Source organism: Entelurus aequoreus, linkage group LG17 (genome assembly GCF_033978785.1).
Source record: "Entelurus aequoreus isolate RoL-2023_Sb linkage group LG17, RoL_Eaeq_v1.1, whole genome shotgun sequence".
In the NCBI taxonomy this organism is placed as follows: domain Eukaryota; kingdom Metazoa; phylum Chordata; class Actinopteri; order Syngnathiformes; family Syngnathidae; genus Entelurus; species Entelurus aequoreus.
This window is the reverse complement of record NC_084747.1, coordinates 50,105,068-50,125,067: the sequence shown is the minus strand read 5'-3', so window position 1 is coordinate 50,125,067 and position 20,000 is coordinate 50,105,068. Positions and strand designations below refer to the sequence as shown.

The 20,000-nt window shown below is 37.0% G+C and overlaps 1 protein-coding gene across 6 annotated transcripts in view; it reads left to right on the top strand.

Annotated features, from left to right (window-relative positions):
* The window catches only part of ntrk2a (neurotrophic tyrosine kinase, receptor, type 2a), a 231,548-nt gene that overhangs the window by 171,542 nt on the left and 40,006 nt on the right, over nucleotides 1-20,000 (top strand). For all 6 annotated transcript variants that reach the window (XM_062025863.1, XM_062025867.1, XM_062025866.1 and 3 more), the window contains one exon: nucleotides 1,633-1,763. In XM_062025863.1, coding sequence (XP_061881847.1) covers nucleotides 1,633-1,763 — 131 coding nt within the window. The remainder of the gene's footprint in view (nucleotides 1-1,632; nucleotides 1,764-20,000) is intronic.

Below are 20,000 nucleotides of genomic sequence, written 5' to 3'. Positions count from 1 at the left end.
TATACAGATAACCAATCCTAGGTGTAGTTCTGTTAGGTACCAATCGTATATATGGAAACACTGGTATGTGTGCCTTTTATAGAATGTGTAGACGCATTTTTAAAGTATATATATATATATATAGAGATGTCCGATAATGGCTTTTTTTCCGATATTCCGTTATTGTCCAACTCTTAATTACCGATTCCGATATCAACCGATACCGATATATACAGTCTTGGAATTAAAAACATTATAATGCCTAATTTTGTTGTGATGCCCCGCTGGATGCATTAAACAATGTAACAAGGTTTTTCCAAAATAAATCAACTCAAATTATGGAAGAAAATGCCAACATGGCACTGCCATATTTATTATTGAAGTCACAAAGTGCATTATTTTTTTTAACATGCCTCAAAACAGCAGCTTGGAATTTGGGACATGCTCTCCCTGAGAGAGACTATGAGGAGGTTGAGGTGGGCGGGGTTGGGGGGAGCTGGGTTGGGGTAGTGGGGGTGTATATTGTAGCATCCCGGAGGAGTTAGTGCTGCAAGGGGTTCTGGGTATTTGTTCTGTTGTGTTTATGTTATGTTACGGTGCGGATGTTCTCCCGAAATGTGTTTGTCATTCTTGTTTGGTGTGGGTTCACAGTGTGGCGCATAATTGTAACAGTGTTAAAGTTGTTTATACGGACACCCTCAGTGTGACCTGTATGGCTGTTGAACAAGTATGCCTGGCATTCACTTGTGTGTGTGAAAAGCCGTAGATATTATGTGACTGGGCCGGCACGCAAAGGAAGTGCTTTTAAGGTTTATCTGCGCTCTGTACTTATCTCTACGTCCGTGTACACAGCGGCGTTTGAAAAGTCATACATTTTACTTTTTGAAACCGATACCGATCATTTCTGATATTACATTTTAAAGCATTTATCGGCCGATAATATCGGACCGCCGATATTATCGGACATCCCTGTATATATATATATATATATATATATATATATATATATATATATATATATATATATATATATATATATATATATACACATACCGGTATATATATATATATATATATATATATATATATATATATATATATATATATATATATATATATATATATATATATATATATATATATATGTATATATATATATATATATATATATTGATATATATATATATATATATATATATATATATATATATATATATATATATATATATATATATATATATATATATATATTGATATATATATATATATATATATATATATATATATATATATATATATATATATATATATATATATATATATCAATATATATATATATAAATATATATATATATATATATATTGATATATATATTTATTTAATAAATAAAAAAATTTATTAGATGCCTTTTACTGAATATGCACGAGAACTGTTTTTAATATTAAGTGATAATGCTTTTTATACTGTATTTTGTTTGTTTTATGTACTTTATGTGATTGTATGTCGACTTGGACGTTGGAGTCTGCAATAAAGCTTGATTGATTGGTTGATTGATTACAACCAATAGAGGGTTGTGCTTGATTCCATGACACAAGCCCCCCAATAATTCTCTTAAAGTGAACTAAGAGTCTGGTTTTGGTTGTGTCCACCAGTTGTCCAGCACATCAAGAGACACAACATCGTGCTCAAGAGGGAGCTGGGAGAAGGTGCCTTCGGAAAAGTCTTCCTTGCCGAATGCTACAACCTGTCACCTGACCAGGAGAAGATACTAGTGGCCGTCAAGGTAACGAGCTACTTTTTTTGATGGTAACACGCCACACAGCAACTGTGAAGGGCGGGTTTGCGTTGTCTTTTTGTTTATCATTCAGACCTGCCAGAACAGCCATTGTGTTGATTTACTGTGCGGAAATTGAAGAAATCTTCATCTCAAATTAATCTGTTTATTGAAAAGGACGGCTGGCACACAAATAAAGCCTGTAATGTTGTTATGTAAGGGAAAGTTATTGCATGCGGAACTGGATCCTTGAAATATGCCTGAATATTAAACAAGAAATACACCACAAAATGTTAGGTGTTATCTGGACAATTTAATCTATGCAAGGACAATCATGTTGTCTTTGTTGAACATGCATGGTTGTAGGTTAGTACGCTAGTATTAGTTATCATTTGTTCATCTCAATTGCAATAGTTAGCACGTTGAGCTATCAAGTCATTCAGGCACTGTAATTCCAGTCTATCCTGATACAGTACTGCTTACTTTTGATGTAAGCTCAGGGTTTCCCACACATTCATTTATTTGTTGCCTTATTTGTATTTGACTTTATTAAATGTATTTATATTAGAAACACAACATGTGTATATAACAAAGGGTGCAAAGTCTGCAGGCAGTAGGAAACACATGGTTAAGTGTAGGGAGTAAAACTGATGGCAGTCTAAAGTTCAAGATTTTTGGAGCTCTTTCTTCAGTGGATCAGATGTTTGATGAAGCTCTGTGTCTATCTACCACCACTACTGTTTTCTGTTTATTTGTTACTGTCTGTGGCAGGACACCTCTGCCTCTGTTTCACTTTATGTTGCTGGTAAATAATATGGTTGTAGTAGTAGGCTAAAGTTAAATTATTTAGTATGCACTAATTAAAGGGGCAGAGCTTTGAGACATTTTAGCTTTTATATTTTATAAGATATATTTTTTGTAAGAACCACAATTAATAAATATATTTCAGTGAATAACTTATTGTTCAAATCTGTATATAAATATGTACATAAAGTGTTGTAATTATATTGTAAAATGGATGGATGGATGGATGGATGGATGACGTTTAAAACAAAACTATTATTATTAATTAGTAAGTATACATTTTTTGAGCCTTTTTTAGAGAAAATCAAATCATTGTAGTAAATTATGCAAATTACCCGATGATGTCATGGTGACCACGCCCATAGCCACGCCCCCACCACCACAGGTATCTTGGCAGTTTATGGGAAACACTGAAGCTGCATCCTACAGAGGAGCTAGAGCTAATGTTTTATTTGCTTTTTTTTAGCTACATGCATGTGAAAAACTAGCCCACCCCATGGGGACTAAATTGTAAATGACATTTGTGGTGCCCCTATGGGTTGTGGTCAAAATGCTTTGGGAAAACATGTAGTGTAGATATCCTCAAAGTATTTATAGTCATTAGACAAGTGGTCAATCATGTTTAGTGAAAGTGTCACTATGGGCCTGATCTACTAGGATCCAAATAGCAACTACTAAATAGCATGCTCAAAGTATAAGATTGTGAGTACCACACTGCAAAAAGTCAGTGTTCAAAAACAATTAAAAAAACTACAAAAATGAGGGCTATTTTATTTGAACTAAGCAAAATTATCTGCCATTAGAACAAGAAAATTTGGCTTGTCAAGACTTTCCAAAACAAGTAAAATTAGCTAACCTCAATGAACCCAAAAATACCTTAAAATAAGTATATTCTCACTAATAGCATCTGTACTACTATATGAGTACGTATTTTCTATTGTTTCATTGAAAATAAAACAGCAAAAGTCCATTTAGCTGTCATCTGTTTTAATTATGAGACACAATTGTGTCAAAGTCATGATTTTTTTCATGCTTGAAATAAGAAATTATTACTTTAAAAAAGTAGTTTTATATATTATAGATATTCTAGTTTCAAGCATGTTTTACTCAATATAGGTCATCAAATCTCAGCAACAAGCTGTAATATCTTACTGAGATCATTTAGGACCAAAACACTTAAAACAAGTAAAACACTCTAACATAAAATCTTATGTATGGCCGTGCAAGTCCCGGGATGCCCAAAATGGCCATGACACACCCAGCCGAGTCCCACGGGGAGGGGGCAAAAGTCCCAAAAATGTTCAAAATACCTACCCAGGTTTGAGTCCCACAAGTCCCGCCGCCGGCCGGGATGCCCAAAATGTCCAATACGCGCCCAGCAAAGTCCCACGGCAAGGCGGGGAGAAAAGTGAGAGAAGTCGGTAAAATGTTCAAAAATCACACCCGGGTTCGAGTGCCACAAGTCTTGAGACTTGTGGCACTCCATGTGGGACTCGAACCTGGGTAGGTATTTTGAACAATTTTGGGACTTTTGCCGACTTTTCTAACTTTTATCCCCCATCCCCGTGGGACTCGGATAGGTGTGTTATGGACATTTTGGGCATCCCGGGACTTGCGTGGCCGGCGGCGGGACTTGTGGGGACTAGAACATGGGTAGGTATTTTGAACATTTTTGGGGACTTTTTTTTTTGGACATTTTTACATCCCGGGACTTGTGCGGCCGGCGGCGGGACTCGTGGGACTGGAACCCTGGGAGGTATTTTGGACAAAATTGGGACTTTTGACCATTTTGGCCGCCTTTTCCCCTTTTCTTCCCCACCTTCCTGTGCACCATTGCTGGGTGTGTTTTGGACATTTGGACATAAATAGTTTCAAGCATGTTTTACTCAATATAGGTCATCAAATCTCAGCAACAAGCTGTAATATCTTACTGAGATCATTTAGGACCAAAACCCTTAAAACAAGTAAAACACTAACATAAAATCTGCTTAGTGAGAAGAATGATCTTATCAGACAGAAAATAAGCAAATATCACCCTTATTTGAGATATTTAATCTTACTTAGATTTCAGTTTTTGCAGTGTAGGGCCTTTTATTAATATCTCGATATCTTTAGGCCATGTCACGATACACGATATATATCTCGATATTTTGCCTTAGCCTAGAATGAACACTTGATGCATATACACTACCGTTCAAAAGTTTGGGGTCACATTGAAATGTCCTTATTTTTGAAGGAAAAGCACTGTACTTTTCAATGAAGATAATTTTAAAATAGTCTTAACTTTAAAGAAATACACTCTATACATTGCTAATGTGGTAAATGACTATTCTAGCTGCAAATGTCTGGTTTTTGGTGCAATATCTACATAGGTGTATAGAGGCCCATTTCCAGCAACTATCACTCCAGTGTTCTAATGGTACAATGTGTTTGCTCATTGGCTCAGAAGGCTAATTGATGATTAGAAAACCTTTGTGCAATCATGTTCACACATCTGAAAACAGTTTAGCTCGTTACAGAAGCTACAAAACTGACCTTCCTTTGAGCAGATTGAGTTTCTGGAGCATCACATTTGCGGGGTCAATTAAACGCTCAAAATGGCCAGAAAAAGAGAACTTTCATCTGAAACTCGACAGTCTATTCTTGTTCTTAGAAATGAAGGCTATTCCACAAAATTGTTTGGGTGACCCCAAACTTTTGAACGGTAGTGTAATCACAGCAGTATGATGATTCTATGTGTCTACATTAAAACATTCTTGTTCATACGTCATTAATATATGCTTATTTTAAACTTTCATGCAGAGAGGGAAATCACAACTAAGTCAATTGACCAAAAGTGTATTTATGAAACAGTTATTAAAGGCCTACTGAAAGCCACTACTACCAACCACGCAGTCTGATAGTTTATATATCAATGATGAAATCTTAACATTGAAACACATGCCAATACGGCCGGGTTAACTTATAAAGTGACATTTTAAAATTCCCGCCACACTTCCGGTTGAAAAACTCCTTTGGATATGATTTATGCGCGTGACGTCACAAAAGCAACGGAAGTGGTTGGACCCCATCGGACCCGATAGAAAAGCCTCTTGTTTTCTTCGACAAAATTCCGCATTATTCTGGACATCTGTGTTGGTGAATCTTTTGCAATTTGTTTAATGAACAATGGAGACTGCAAAGAAGAACGTTGTAGGTGGGATCGATCGGTGTCTTAGCGGCTAAGTACAATACTGTAATATATGTGATATTTGCATTAGTGTACTGTGTCTTTAAGGGTTTGGGGAACGCGCATGCGCGAGTGAGTTGGCGGAGAACTTGAGTGTGTGTGAGCGTGAGTTTTGGCTAACAGCAGCTCGTGTGTGTGTGTGCGTTACTTTTTGAACTACAACCAGTTACCGCTTTTTAATAAAGCGATTGAGCAGCGCTTCCTCGTCTGTTTGACTCCTTCTCCACTGCGGGGCATTACAATACTTACAGCAACACAACAAGGACTACTTACTACGCCTAGCCGATGCTTGCCGCTATAAACCCACGGATGAAGTCCTTCGTCGTGCCGTTGATCGCTGGAATGCAGGTGAGCACGGCTGTTGATGGGTTTCTATCTTCATTTGAGAACGATGCTACGCGCTAGCTCAGTAGCTAAGTGTGTCACCGATGTATTGTCTTGGAGATAAGTCACTTTAAATGTCCATTTCGCGTGCTCGACTCTCATTTTCAAGAGGATATAGTATCCGAGGTGGTTTAAAATACAAATCCGTGATTCACAATAGAAAAAGGAGAGAGTACATAGTTCTGTGAGGTCTGGTTGCTAAGTTAGCTTCAATGGCGTCGTTAGCACAGCATTGTTAACCTTCGCCAGCCTGGAAATCATTAACCGTGTATTTACATGTCCACGGTTTAATAGTATTGTTGATTTTCTATCTATCCTTCCAGTCAGAGGTTTATTTATTTTGTTTCTATCTTCATTTGAGAACGATGCTATCGCGCTAGCTCAGTAGCTAAGTGTGTCACCGATGTATTGTCTTGGAGATGAAAGTCACTTTAAATGTCCATTTCGCGTGCTCGACTCTCATTTTCAAGAGGATATAGTATCCGAGGTGGTTTAAAATACAAATCCGTGATCCACAGTATAAAAAGGAGAGTGTGGAATCCAATGAGCCAGCTTGTACCTAACTTACGGTCAGAGCGAAAAAAGATACGTCCATCACTGCCTCTCAAGTCGTTCACTGTAACGTTCCTCATCTACGAATCTTTCATCCTCGCTCAAATTAATGGGGTAATCATCACTTTCTCGGTCCGAATCTCTCTCGCTCCATTGTAAACAATGGGGAATTGTGAGGAATACTAGCTCCTGTGACGTCACGCTACTTCCGGTACAGGCAAGGCTTTTTTTTATCAGCGAGCAAAAGTTGCGAACTTTATCGTCGATTTTCTCTACTAAATCCTTTCAGCAAAAATATGGCAATATCGCGAAATGATCAAGTATGACACATAGAATGGATCTGCTATTCCCGTTTAAATAAAAAAAAAATCATTTCAGTAGGCCTTTAAGCAGTGGCACAAACATTCATGTCATTTCCAAAACAGAAAGTGCAAGATTGTCAGAGACATTTTAAAACAAGCTATGAGTGCACTTTTCATTAATTATGAACAAACTTTGATTAATCGCGATAGACATTGTAATAGTTTGACATCCCTAGTTTTAATATATGCAAACCTTTGGTAGATCAGGCCCTACGTGGTGTATTTGTTGGAAGGATAATAGCACAGGCACCACAATAGTGCTGCATGTTGTGACACATTTTTACCCTTTTGTATGCGGCGTTTCCAGGGTTGAAGAGTTACGGTATCTTCCACCAACAAATGCAATTATTCCGCTTGGACTCTGTTCAGCCTCCACCTCACGTACAGTATTTTATCGTTTGCCAATTTTTCTCAAGCAATCCATCAAATTAGACCCGAACCACAGACTTCCGAGTCAAGTTGAACCTCCCTGGAAATCCTATTTATCCGTTCATCCGTCTCTCCATCAAGGATGCTTCGTGCAGCGGGTCGGCGGTGAAACCCAATCTGATTGGGAAAAGTCTTCTCATTAACAATACATGACCTGTAAGAGACCCCCCACATCCTCCACTTCCTTTGCTTCACCTGCACTACTCCACCCATGTGGCAACTCTCATCTTCACACTAATACACACATTGTCGCATGTGTATATTTATTAAAGCATCTCATTTTTGATGGATGTTGGATATTGGATGTCATGCCAATGTGGCTGATGTTATTGTCAGGCGCCATCAATCTGTATTGAAAAATACATTTCTAAAACTGCTGGCTCACTAATGTGGATTAATCATTAAATAATTAGAGCCAGTCCATTGATTTGACTTTTTTTTCTTCAATTAGTTAATGTACCATGTATTATCCTTCCTACCCTCTATGCTGGAATGCCATGAGTCACCGTTTCTCTCTAGGGTTCTTCCTACTACTCCTCCTCCCTTTTTTTTTTTTTGCTGCATCAACCCTCTGATTCCTGAACATTATGGGATGCCGGGAAGAAACTGACCAAAAATAATAAACAGAAAAAATAGTTAATCAAGAACGCTTTTATTTTGTGAAAGAGACGTTTAACCAAACATGTACACTCTGCTTATTTGACAGTTGTAAGCAGAGGTGGGTAGAGTAGCCAGAAATTGTACTCAAGTAAGAGTACTGTTACTTTAGAGATGTATTACTCAAGTAAAAGTAAGGAGTAGTCACCCAAATATTTACTTGAGTAAAAGTAAAAAGTATGTTGTGAAAAAACTACTCAAGTACTGAGTAACTGATGAGTAACCTGTTCGTTTAATGATGACGAGCAAAAATTAATGCACAAAAACATAAAAATAGCAATGAGCAAATTCAGAGTCAGGGATATCTCTTAAGCAACTAAAACAATAATATATATTAAATAATAATACATTAACATAAAATAAATTAAGGCAAATTGAGAGCCACAATAACTTAACAGCACCATAGGCTCAGTAAACAGAGATTACAAAGGAAAATAACAAGTTAGCCTTTACGCAAACCATAAACTGATAGGTGTGGGCTGCACCTGGGAACACACTGTGCACTTCTGATGGGTGTTTCTACGCATGCGTGTGTGTGTGTGTGTGTGTGTGTCTTTGTCTGTCTCTCTATGAGGCTGCAGTGCGTTAATAAATGTCCCCACACAATGTACACTTGACAGCCAAAATATCTACTAACGTTACTTACCGTGATGTGCTTCCTCAAATTTGACGTTGAGTTCATGTAAGTTTAAGCTTGTTTCCGCTGAAACTTTATGTGCAGTTAATCATGTGACCGCCTGGTTCCGTTTGATTGGTGAAACGGAGTCAAAGGTCACCAGTGACTGTATTTGATTGGTGAAACGCTGGCATGCGATAGATCCTACTTTGAAGGTCTGTCCGACAAACCAAAACAAAACAAAGCGTGCATTAACAGATCGATAAAAATCAGTAGCGAGTAGCAAGCTGAATGTAGATAAATAGAGCGGAGTAAAAGTAGCGTTTCTTCTCTATAAATATACTCAAGTAAAAGTAAAAGTAAGTTGCATTAAAACTACTCTTAGAAGTACAATTTATCCCAAAAGTTACTCAAGTAGATGTAACGGAGTAAATGTAGCGCGTTACTACCCACCTCTGGTTGTAAGACTAATTGTATGAAATTTAAACAGGAATTACATGATTAATTATTTTAAATAATCCATATGAGTGGCTGGATAGGACAAAAAAATCCATATTGCAAAGTGTATAAAATAGGAGACTTTGCATTAATGCCTAAGAACCTAATACCAAATTAAAAAAAAACATGGCCTATTTTGTGTTTTCCTATAGAAGATGATGACAAAAATGGACAGAAAAATATACAAAATATAAAATGCGTTATATTTATAGGTAAAATAAATTATATTAATTATATTTTTTATATAGCGCTTTTCTCTAGTGACTCGAAGCACTTTACATTGTGAAACCCAATATCTAAGTTACATTTTTAAACCAGTGTGGTGGCACTGGGAGCAGGTGGGTAAAGTGTCTTGCCCAAGGACACAATGGCAGTGACTAGGTTGGCAGAAGCGGGGATCGAACCTGGAACCCTCAAGTTGCTGGCACAGCCACTCTACCAACCAGGCTATCCCGCCCCCATATATCAAGTGTTTGAAATCATTTAATCCGATGACAGTGGGGAAAGAATGTCCTACTGTCTTTTTTTTTAATCACAGATTTATGTGAGGGACTGTTTTGGGACATAAAGGTAAAAAGTAAAACTTAATTTCAAATGGTTCTCAACGATTAAGTCTTGAACCAAATCCAAATATACTATATGTATACATAAATTGTATAGTCTTCAGTGATTTACTGTATTTTTAAAGTACACAAATCAAAGTGACTCTTTGCAACTTGCTCAAAGTTCAAACATTTTAAACCCAAAATTGGTACTGTAAAGCGATTAAATTGTGATTAATTAATTAAAACATGACACCATTCTACTTCTTATGTGTTCTGATTTTGAATATAATGTGTGTGTATATATATATATATATATAATATATATATATATATATATATATATATATATATATATATATATATATATATATATATATATATATATCACTATTTATTTTAAATATGATGTACACATCATTGTACATGTAATATCACTATATTGATTCACAGATGTGTCATAATAGGTTAATGTGGGTCAAAAGACTTTCTCCATGGCTCGTAATAGAGTAACGCGCATTACTCTAAAAAAAAAAAAGAAATAATTCTACGCTAAAATCAGGACAACATTCAAACTTTCACAAAACATAAACAAACATTTTGACATGTCTTTAACTTTATTATGACTATTTTACACTCTTTGTTGGATATAAGTCATCCTATTCCCACTATTCCATGGCTACATCTGAAGAGTTCAGACGCAAAAAAGGGTATGTCCATTTTCCTTGTTTTGAGTAAATCAATGTTTTTTTGTGGAGCTTTTCATTTTAAAACATTCTTGGATCGATACCTATCTTTTGAAAGGCAAACTTGCCGATCACAGATCGATATACTTGAAATATAGGAATATAAATCGATTTATCGATATACTAATGTATCGATCAATTGTTATACTCTTTATTTTATTTATATTTTAAAATCTATAGATTAAAATAAACTGCCAGTTTAGTCGCCTATAATTTTGCGTGAAATTTACAGCTTTTTTTTAAATTTTTTTACATCATATTACTTTAAATGAACAAATGTTACCACTGTTTTGTTTACGTAAAAATTCAGATAACTGAGTGGCCAATTGTCCACTGTAAAATCTATGGTTGTTGTTTGTTGGAAGTATCATTGTAAATGGATAAAACGGTGCCACAGTTACAGTAAAATTCTAACGATTGAGCAGCCAGTTTTTTACCGTAAAATCTGCGGTTGTTTTTATGGTGAATTACTATAAATTAAGGTAAATTTCTGGCGCCTGATCTGCCAGTTTTTTTTATCCTAAAATATATGGTTGTTGTTTTTATTATGTACAATTTGATGGGTAACGTGCTTTGAAATAATAATTAAGATATTTGAGTATTTATTTTTATTTTAACAAACCATTTTTGGAGTGTATGATAATATAACATTAGTTACAATATAAATTGTAGAATTTAGAAGATATGCAATTGCATGCCGTAAATGTTTTTTTTTCTGTCAAAACAGAAAGAACAATTACATAGTAAGAAAGATAAAGTACTTTTATTGATGCATATTATTGCCAGGTTTTTGTGAGCTATATAAAATTATGTGGCCGGCCAGTTTGACCTCTGTGGTCAAGAAAGAGGCCAGTTGTGACGAATATACCACATTCTTTTTTTCGATTAGAGAAAATACTACATTTGTGGTATTTGTTGTTGTTGCATGCTAATTGGCTTTTTAACCACATTCAAGAAGGTCAATTTAAGCAGAAATAAGGACATTTCTTATGCTCTATGACTCCGCTGAGGTCGGTTTGTTTCTGAATATTATCCCACAACAAAGAGTACTGTAAATTTGTGTTTTTATTCATGGAGGTTAATAAATAGTCAAGCTTTACACCAACCAGTCGCCACATGAGAGGTGACCAGACTGGTCCACAAAATGATTATACATTGCTTAAAAAGGTGAGCTGAGGTTTCCATGGTAACAACAGAGAATCACTTGTTCATACTACAGCCCATGTGCCATCAATGGGAATTTGAAGTTGGCAGTTTAGGGTACAGTAACTACATATGGTGACTTTAAAATCCAGACAATAATAATGCATATAATACAATTAGCATTTCCGCCTTACCAAAAGTCCATAGATTTCTTATTTCCATTACTGTCGGCGGTAAATAGTAATCTAACGCGTTATTTTTTATATTCAGTAAGTCAGTTACCGTTACTACATGATGCGTTACTGCGTTATTTTACGTTATTTTTTATATAGTATCGGCTAGAAACTGAGAAGATCTGAGTGTGTTTTATTGGAGCGCTGTGGAAGAGGCGACAAGGAAGAGGCGCGCTGTCTGTGTGTATGTGTGTGTGTGTGTGGGAGGGAGCGTGTGTGTGTTTACTAACAAGACATGGCAAAGCCCGAAGCAGAGTTTCTTAACATGGAGATATTCTCACTACTTTTCTTTTGTCGACCACAAAGAAAAGAACATATTAGTTAAATGTAAGTTGTGTCTTGGATCAAAGATCCTATCCTAGCAATTCAAATCTGCTGAAACAGCTACAAGAGCAACATGCTTCGACGAAGCTAGTAAAGAGAGACACACTTCACCTCCTAAGCAACAGCGGCTGGATTTTAACGAGGCACTGCGCACTGAAGGTACACACACTCTGTCAATTTTCTTATATACTGTTGCTCTTTCATTCTAGACTTCTAGAGTGTTTGATTATCACATCACTCTAAATGTATAGACTATAAAGTTCACAAACATAAAGAGGGATGCTAGTGGGCCAGGCCAATCTTTCCTTATCTCTAAACTAAAACTGGGGAAATGTGTAGAGTGTTCTGGGCTTCAGACATGATTTTATTTCAGAATTCCTTGAGAGAAAAAAACGCCTGGTTAGGCTTTGTGTATGTAGTGTGTGCCTTCCTTGGTTTACAGCTATGTTGTTATTATGCTGTTTGTTACTTATGTATGTTATGTTGCAGTTATTTAAAATAATTGTGTCAATTTTTTCTGGCCTGAAACAAATTGGCCCTTTGAAACATATCTTTGTCCTTGTGTGTTGTATGTAGACCACATTGCTTAGCAGAGTTCAGTGATGCAAATGCATGTCAAGTTGATCAACAGATAGTATTATTCTCCAGTGCAATAACAGTACTGAAATGAAGGCTAAAAGGGCATTAAAGGGGGCCTTAAAAAAAATAAAAAAAATAAATATATATATATATATATATATATATATATATATATATATATATATATATATATATATATATATATATATATATATATATATATATATAAGTAGGGATGATGCTCGAAACCGGTTTTCCCGGTTGTTCGATAAGAAAAGAACCGAGTCCTTGGACTCGAATCCCTTTTTGAGAACCGGTACCCGTTATCGAGCCCACTATAGTAATGAAAAAGAGTTGGTTCTTTATTTGAATCCCTGAGAACGAATCCCTTCCCACAGGAAATGCCCTGTGAGACGCAATGTTATGCCCATTTGATTGTAAACTCTTACTGACAACTTGTGGCGATATAAAAATACTACGCGTCATTAGTTTGGGCACTTCCGGGTTGGCGAGTCAGTTCAGTTCATGAGACAATTGAGAAGTAGACAAGTTGTGTTAGCCCTTACAAGCCTTAGAAAAGATAAGTCTGTAAGTAAACTGTTTAACTTGTTTATACAACTCAATATTAAGGTGGAAAGTGTTTCAATTTGATAGTAAGATGTCTATTGAAAATAGTGAGGGCAGAACAGGCAATATGCAATTATTGCCAGGCTTCGCTCTCATGTAAGGGAAGAAGAATTGTTGATTGATGACTGTGGTTTTCGTAGTGTCATAGTGTGTGTAGTTAGTATGTTCCAATAGCAGCAGAAGTGCACTTTTTGGAGAGCTGTATTATTTTCAGTTTTGTGCCCAAGGAACTGATTTTATTTAACACTATATTATTATTTATACACCTATAGTGATCACAGAGACAGGTTGTTTTTGTGTTACTGTATATATTTGATTTTCTGAAAAATCCCACTTAATATACTTTGGGTAACAACAGTCAATATATATGTATATATATATTTTTTTAGGGAGGTAACAGTCAATATTTATTTATTTCATTTTATTTTTTTCTTATAAAATAAAAGTGAGCTTTTGTTAAACCAAATATTGTGTTTTTTTCCATATACAACAACCTATCTGGAACCGATAAGAGAATCGATAAGGAATCAGTTCGATAAGAGGATTGGATAATGGGCTCCAACTCGATAATTTCTTATCAAACATCATCCCTATATATAAGTAACTAAATAATTACTTTTCACAGTAGTTTTCACTGAGTTACTTTTGAAATTAAGTAACTAGTAACTGTAAATAGTTACTGGTTTTCCGTAACTAACCCAACACTGCTTATTTGTGATGCATTCCCCTTCATAATCCCAACACGTGCACATCTGCCGCTGCTAATGAATTGGCCATAATTACCTCATACTGTACTCTATCATGTACGCTACAATTACAGAAGCATGTTCATCCCATTACAATAACACAACAGAGTGGAATAGCCCCGGCTTAAGGGTCCGCTATCAATCAGCCGCTCGCCCGTAACACCGAGGCGAGTTTGACTGGTGCTGTATTATTACACCCAGGTGCCATTGATCACAGGCACACTTGTAACACACAAATATGCATGTGCTTCCCCTGTTGTTGCTCGTCAATCATGAACACTTTCTATAATGCTTCCCTTTCAACGCGCAGAAATGTGAGTCACTCGTTCCCCGCAGCCTCGGGATGTTGATTGCTTTTTATGCGTTCTGGGACTTGAATGCAGCACGAGCGGATGACTTGCTGTATACAGCACTGAGCACGCAGGCGACGATGCGTTCAGGGACACATTCACACTCTGCCGCTGTCACCTTGCATTGTTTACTTCTGTACCTTTGTACACATCATTGTCTGCTATTTCACTTTTTCATGCGGAAGACCACCATGCTTACTCGGATGGAAATATGCTTTTCATAAAATCTCCCATTGTGTCCCGCGTTTTCCCTTTAACGGCCTCGTGGCTCCGGCCTCGGAGGACCGACACGCCGTAGAAATAAACAAACACATGGCGAACGCGGTTTCCCGCTATTTAATAAATCATGTTTTACACGTTCATGAATGTTTTATGCGCTAAACACAAACACATTAGCAGGCTCCGAGTTGTTGCGGTGAAGGTTTCTCACTTCCTCCATCATGAAACTTAATCTCTGTTTTGTTATTAATTAAGAATCCAGTGTGGACCTTCTGGGACGGCGGTCAACCTCATAGTTGCGGATTTCAAAACAATTTCCCCCATAGGAAATAACCAAAATAGAAGAAAAAAAACAGTGGCCATCATAAAATCATTATTAACTGAACAGGCAATTGTTTAAAAGTCCCATTTTGTAGTATTTTTTTTACAATTTTAAGAGGTCTCAGAGGCACCACAATAGCGAATTGAAAGGATGCCGGCCTTGGTGCTGGGATTTAGACAGTTTATAAGGGCTTTTGGAAAACTCTACTGGGAACAATGCATTGTGTGTGTCTGTAGCTTTAATGCTAATGAGCTGTGTTTGTCTGAGAGAGTGTGTGCACTATTGCAGGGTTTACCCGACATGCAACTTTAAAAATGAGTGGGGGTTTTTTTTACAGGAAAGCAAATTTAAATAATGTATTGTATGAATGGATATACCGTATTTTTCGGAGTATAAGTCGCACCGGCCGAAAATGCATAATAAAGAAGGGAAAAAACATATATAAGTCGCACTGGAGTATAAGTCGCATTTTTGGGGGAAATTTATTTGATAAAACCCAACACCAAGAATAGACATTTGAAAGGCAATTTAAAATAAATAAAGAATAGTGAACAACAGGCTGAATAAGTGTATGTTATATGAGGCATAAATAACCAACTGAGAACATGCCTGGTATGTTAACGTAACATATTATGGTAAGAGTCATTCAAATAACTATAACATATAGAACATGCTATACGTTTACCAAACAATCTGTCACTCCTAATCACTAAATCCCATGAAATCTTATACGTCTCTTACGTGAATGAGCTAAATAATATTATTTGATATTTTACGGTAATGTGTTAATAATTTCACACATAAGTCGCTCCTGAGTATAAGTCGCACCCCCGCCCAAACTATGAAAAAAACTGCGACTTATAGTCCGAAAAATACGGTATTCTCTATTAGGGGTGCACGAAAAAATCGATTCACATCCAAAATGCCATTCTTGTTCATCCTGGTTCTAAATCGATAAAAAATTTTCCAAAATTGATTTTGAAAAATAGAAATCTTTTTCTTTTTAATAAGAATCAGTTTTAAAAATATGTTTTCAGGCAATCTCACTGCAACCAGAGGGAGCTTTTTTAACCTTTAACCAGTTTTTAAAAAACTTCATCATAATTATTTTACCAAATAATACATTGCGAGATTCGGTTTTGATTCGAGAATTGTGTTGAATCGTGAATCGATTTTGAATCGAATCGTCACCCGGGGACTCAGAATCTGATTGCCAAAGAATTCCCACCCCTAATGTATATAGTCTGTTATTTAAGCGCTATTGGCTATAATTAAAGTTAAAGTTAAAGTACCACTGACTTTTTCACCACACTAGGTGTGGTGAAATTAACCTCTGCATTTGACCCATCCCCTTGTTCCACCCCCTGGGAGGTGAGGGGAGCAGTGAGCAGCAGCGGTGGCCGCGCTCAGGAATAATTTTGGTGATTAAACCCCCAATTCCAGCACTTGATGCTGAGTGCCAAGCAGGGCCATTTTTATAGTCTTTGGTATGACTCGGCCGGGGTTTGAACTCACAACCTACCTGTGGAGGTCTTGCTTCTCCGGGTTCTTCGGACCACCAATCATCGACATGCCAGGCTCTTCCAGGTTTACAAAAGTGTTTTATTTTACAATAAAACATGCAAAGTCTTTTGGGTGTTTTTCAGCAGTTTTCTTTCTACCAAGTGAGCACATGAATGGTTTCTCTCCAGTGTCATCTGTCTCGCTCGCGCTCGGCTTCGCTCTCCACCATCAACAACAACCCTCTCCTCCTTACCGGCTGCTGCCTTTAACAGAGCGACAGGTGATTAGATAAACGCGACCAGCTTTTTTTTATATAAATAAACATTGATTGATTGATAAAATAGATTGAACCAACTTACTTTGAGGTTATCTCAACTAATCTTTTCAAGTTCATCTTACATCAGACTGAATGTCAACTCCTGTTTTGAAGTGTAATATACGGGACACCATGAATTGATTCAACGTAACTCAGTCAAAGCAACAAAATGACCTGAACGAGTCAAGTTGAGTTAACAAATGTATTTTTTACGGTGTAGTTTCCTGTGTATTTTTGTTTCCTGTCCAGCGCTCTTATATTTGTTTCCATTTCCTGTTTGCCTCCATTTGAAACCACTTCTCCTTTGGTCTGAAGGCTTGCTCCCTAACCTGTCCCTGGTTGCCAATCAGGAAGCCTTTTAAGCCAGCCTCGTCAAGTAGAACGGGGCTGGACCATTGTTTTGCATTGTACCTTAAGGCACTGCATAGGCTTTTCTATACATTCTGTTCCTGGTTGCTTTTTTCGTACACTTCCCTTATACCAGGGTTCGGCAACCCAAAATGTTGAAAGAGCCATATTAGACCAAAAATACAAAAAACAAATCTGTTGTCATGATCTGTGGTCTGGATCATGTTTTTCATGCCACAGTTTCATGCTCTGTTCATGCCACAGTTTCATGTTTGTTTCTTGCTATGCCATAGCTTATGCTAGTTGTTTACTTTAGCTCCAAGTGCGATCAGCCTTGTTTTCCGTTTTTTTGTACCTTTTTGAGAGAAGGTAATTAAATACACTACCGTTCAAAAGTTTGGGGTCACCCAAACAATTTTGTGGAATAGCCTTCATTTCTAAGAACAAGAATAGACTGTCGAGTTTCAGATGAAAGTTCTCTTTTTCTGGCCATTTTGAGCGTTTAATTGACCCCACAAATGTGATGCTCCAGAAACTCAATCTGCTCAAAGGAAGGTCAGTTTTGTAGCTTCTGTAACGAGCTAAACTGTTTTCAGATGTGTGAACATGATTGCACAAGGGTTTTCTAATCATCAATTAGCCTTCTGAGCCAATGAGCAAACACATTGTACCATTAGAACACTGGAGTGATAGTTGCTGGAAATGGGCCTCTATACACCTATGTAGATATTGCACCAAAAACCAGACATTTGCAGCTAGAATATTTATTTACCACATTAGCAATGTATAGAGTGTATTTCTTTAAAGTTAAGACTAGTTTAAAGTTATCTTCATTGAAAAGTACAGTGCTTTTCCTTCAAAAATAAGGACATTTCAATGTGACCCCAAACTTTTGAACGGTAGTGTATGTTCTTACCTTCACGCCTTGTCCGGAATAGTCCGATTGCTTCCCGGGAGAACAAACCTCGCAGTAAGCTGCGACCCCCCCGTCTTGACAGAAAAAGATACAAAAAAACGGAAAACAAGGCTGATCGCACTTGGAGTTAAAGTAAACAACTAGCATAAGCTATGGCATAGCAAGAAACAAACATGAAACTGTGGCATGAACAGAGCATGAAACTGTGGCATGAAAAGAGCAATGACGCCAGGACGACTAACTGGCAAAGACAGGCTTAAATAATAGTCTCTTGATTAGAGCAAGTGCGTGTCCCGAACACATGAGGCAGGTGAAACTAATCAGTCGCCATGGAAACTATAACAAACAAGGATGTACAAAAACAGGAACTCATGGAGTCTTAAAACTAACAGAAAATAACAACAACATGATCCAGACCACAGATCATGACATTTGTCTGGAGCCGCAAAAAATGAAAAGCCGTATATAAGTGTTATAATGAAGGCAACACATGACGTAAGTGTCTGTATTAGCTATAATAGCCTACTATCAAAATGACTATGTGTCATAGGCTGAAGCAAATCTTTGTTGACAGAAATTTTTAAATGTAATATTCATTCTACACATTTTTACAACATTAGAAACCATTAGTAAATCAGAGGCTACTCAGAAGGTGAGATAACTCCTGGAAATTACTGTTTTTTAATGGCCCAAGGTATAGATGTGTTTGTCCAAGTTAAGGCTGTCTTCTTTTAATATATTTATTACAATCTTTGGCAAGCTAGGTAATGTTGCTGTGGTCTGGAACAACATGGCATACACAAACAACTATCAGAAATGCAGCCAATATAACATACAGATCATGTGTAATGAGACATGCAAAACTAAATTATATACAAAGAGGATAAAAGTGAAGGATATTATATGAGCTCAAATATACCTACAAAAGAGGCATAATGATGCAATATGTACATACAGCTAGCCTAAATAGCATGTTAGCATGGATTAGCTCACAGTCATGCACTGACCAAATATGCCTGATTAGCACTCAGCTGAAACAACACGACTGTACATTAAAGGAGCACATAGCTCAGAGCTGATGCAACCAGCTGCCACTTCAGAGGTGCTATGTCTACATGTACCTACAAAAGTAAAACACAACGAAAAACCAAAAAAAGCAATTATAATATGGGTTTATTCAATCGTAATAGGACAAAAAGCAGTCACCCTACGTTGAAGCAACGCCCATATTTCCCATGTATGCTCAATATTACATTTCCAACTGTGCACTACTGTAATAATCTCCATCGTCACGATGGATTACGTTACAGCCCATAATGTTAATGACTCATGATACGCGATTGGCTGAAAACAGGGGGGTGCGGGGGTTATGGTCCGTCTCATTTTCTGGCCACTCAGCGTTTGTGGCTGCCGGGAGGTCATCGGGTCATTTCCTTCCTCCTCTCCCCGTGAGCTTTTTTAGCAACGTGTCCTTGTGCTTTCAACCTATATTTGTAATTGGAGCCTCTGTTGGCTTCTGCGCGAGGTGGAACGCATATCTGTGGCATTTACAGTAGGAGGACCATCTATTATTCATGTAGGACAAAAGCAATTGCATATATGTTGTACTGTTCAGATGTATACACAGATAGCTCCGTATCACTTTCTTTCATTTCCGATCGTCCACTTGCAGTCTTTAGCGTATTGTTGCTCTGTCACTTACGTTGTATGACTACCATGACGGATTTCCTCCTTGATGGATAGGAGTCGAAAGGATGCTGGGAATGTAATCAACATAAACACTGTTGTGTGCGTGGAAGTG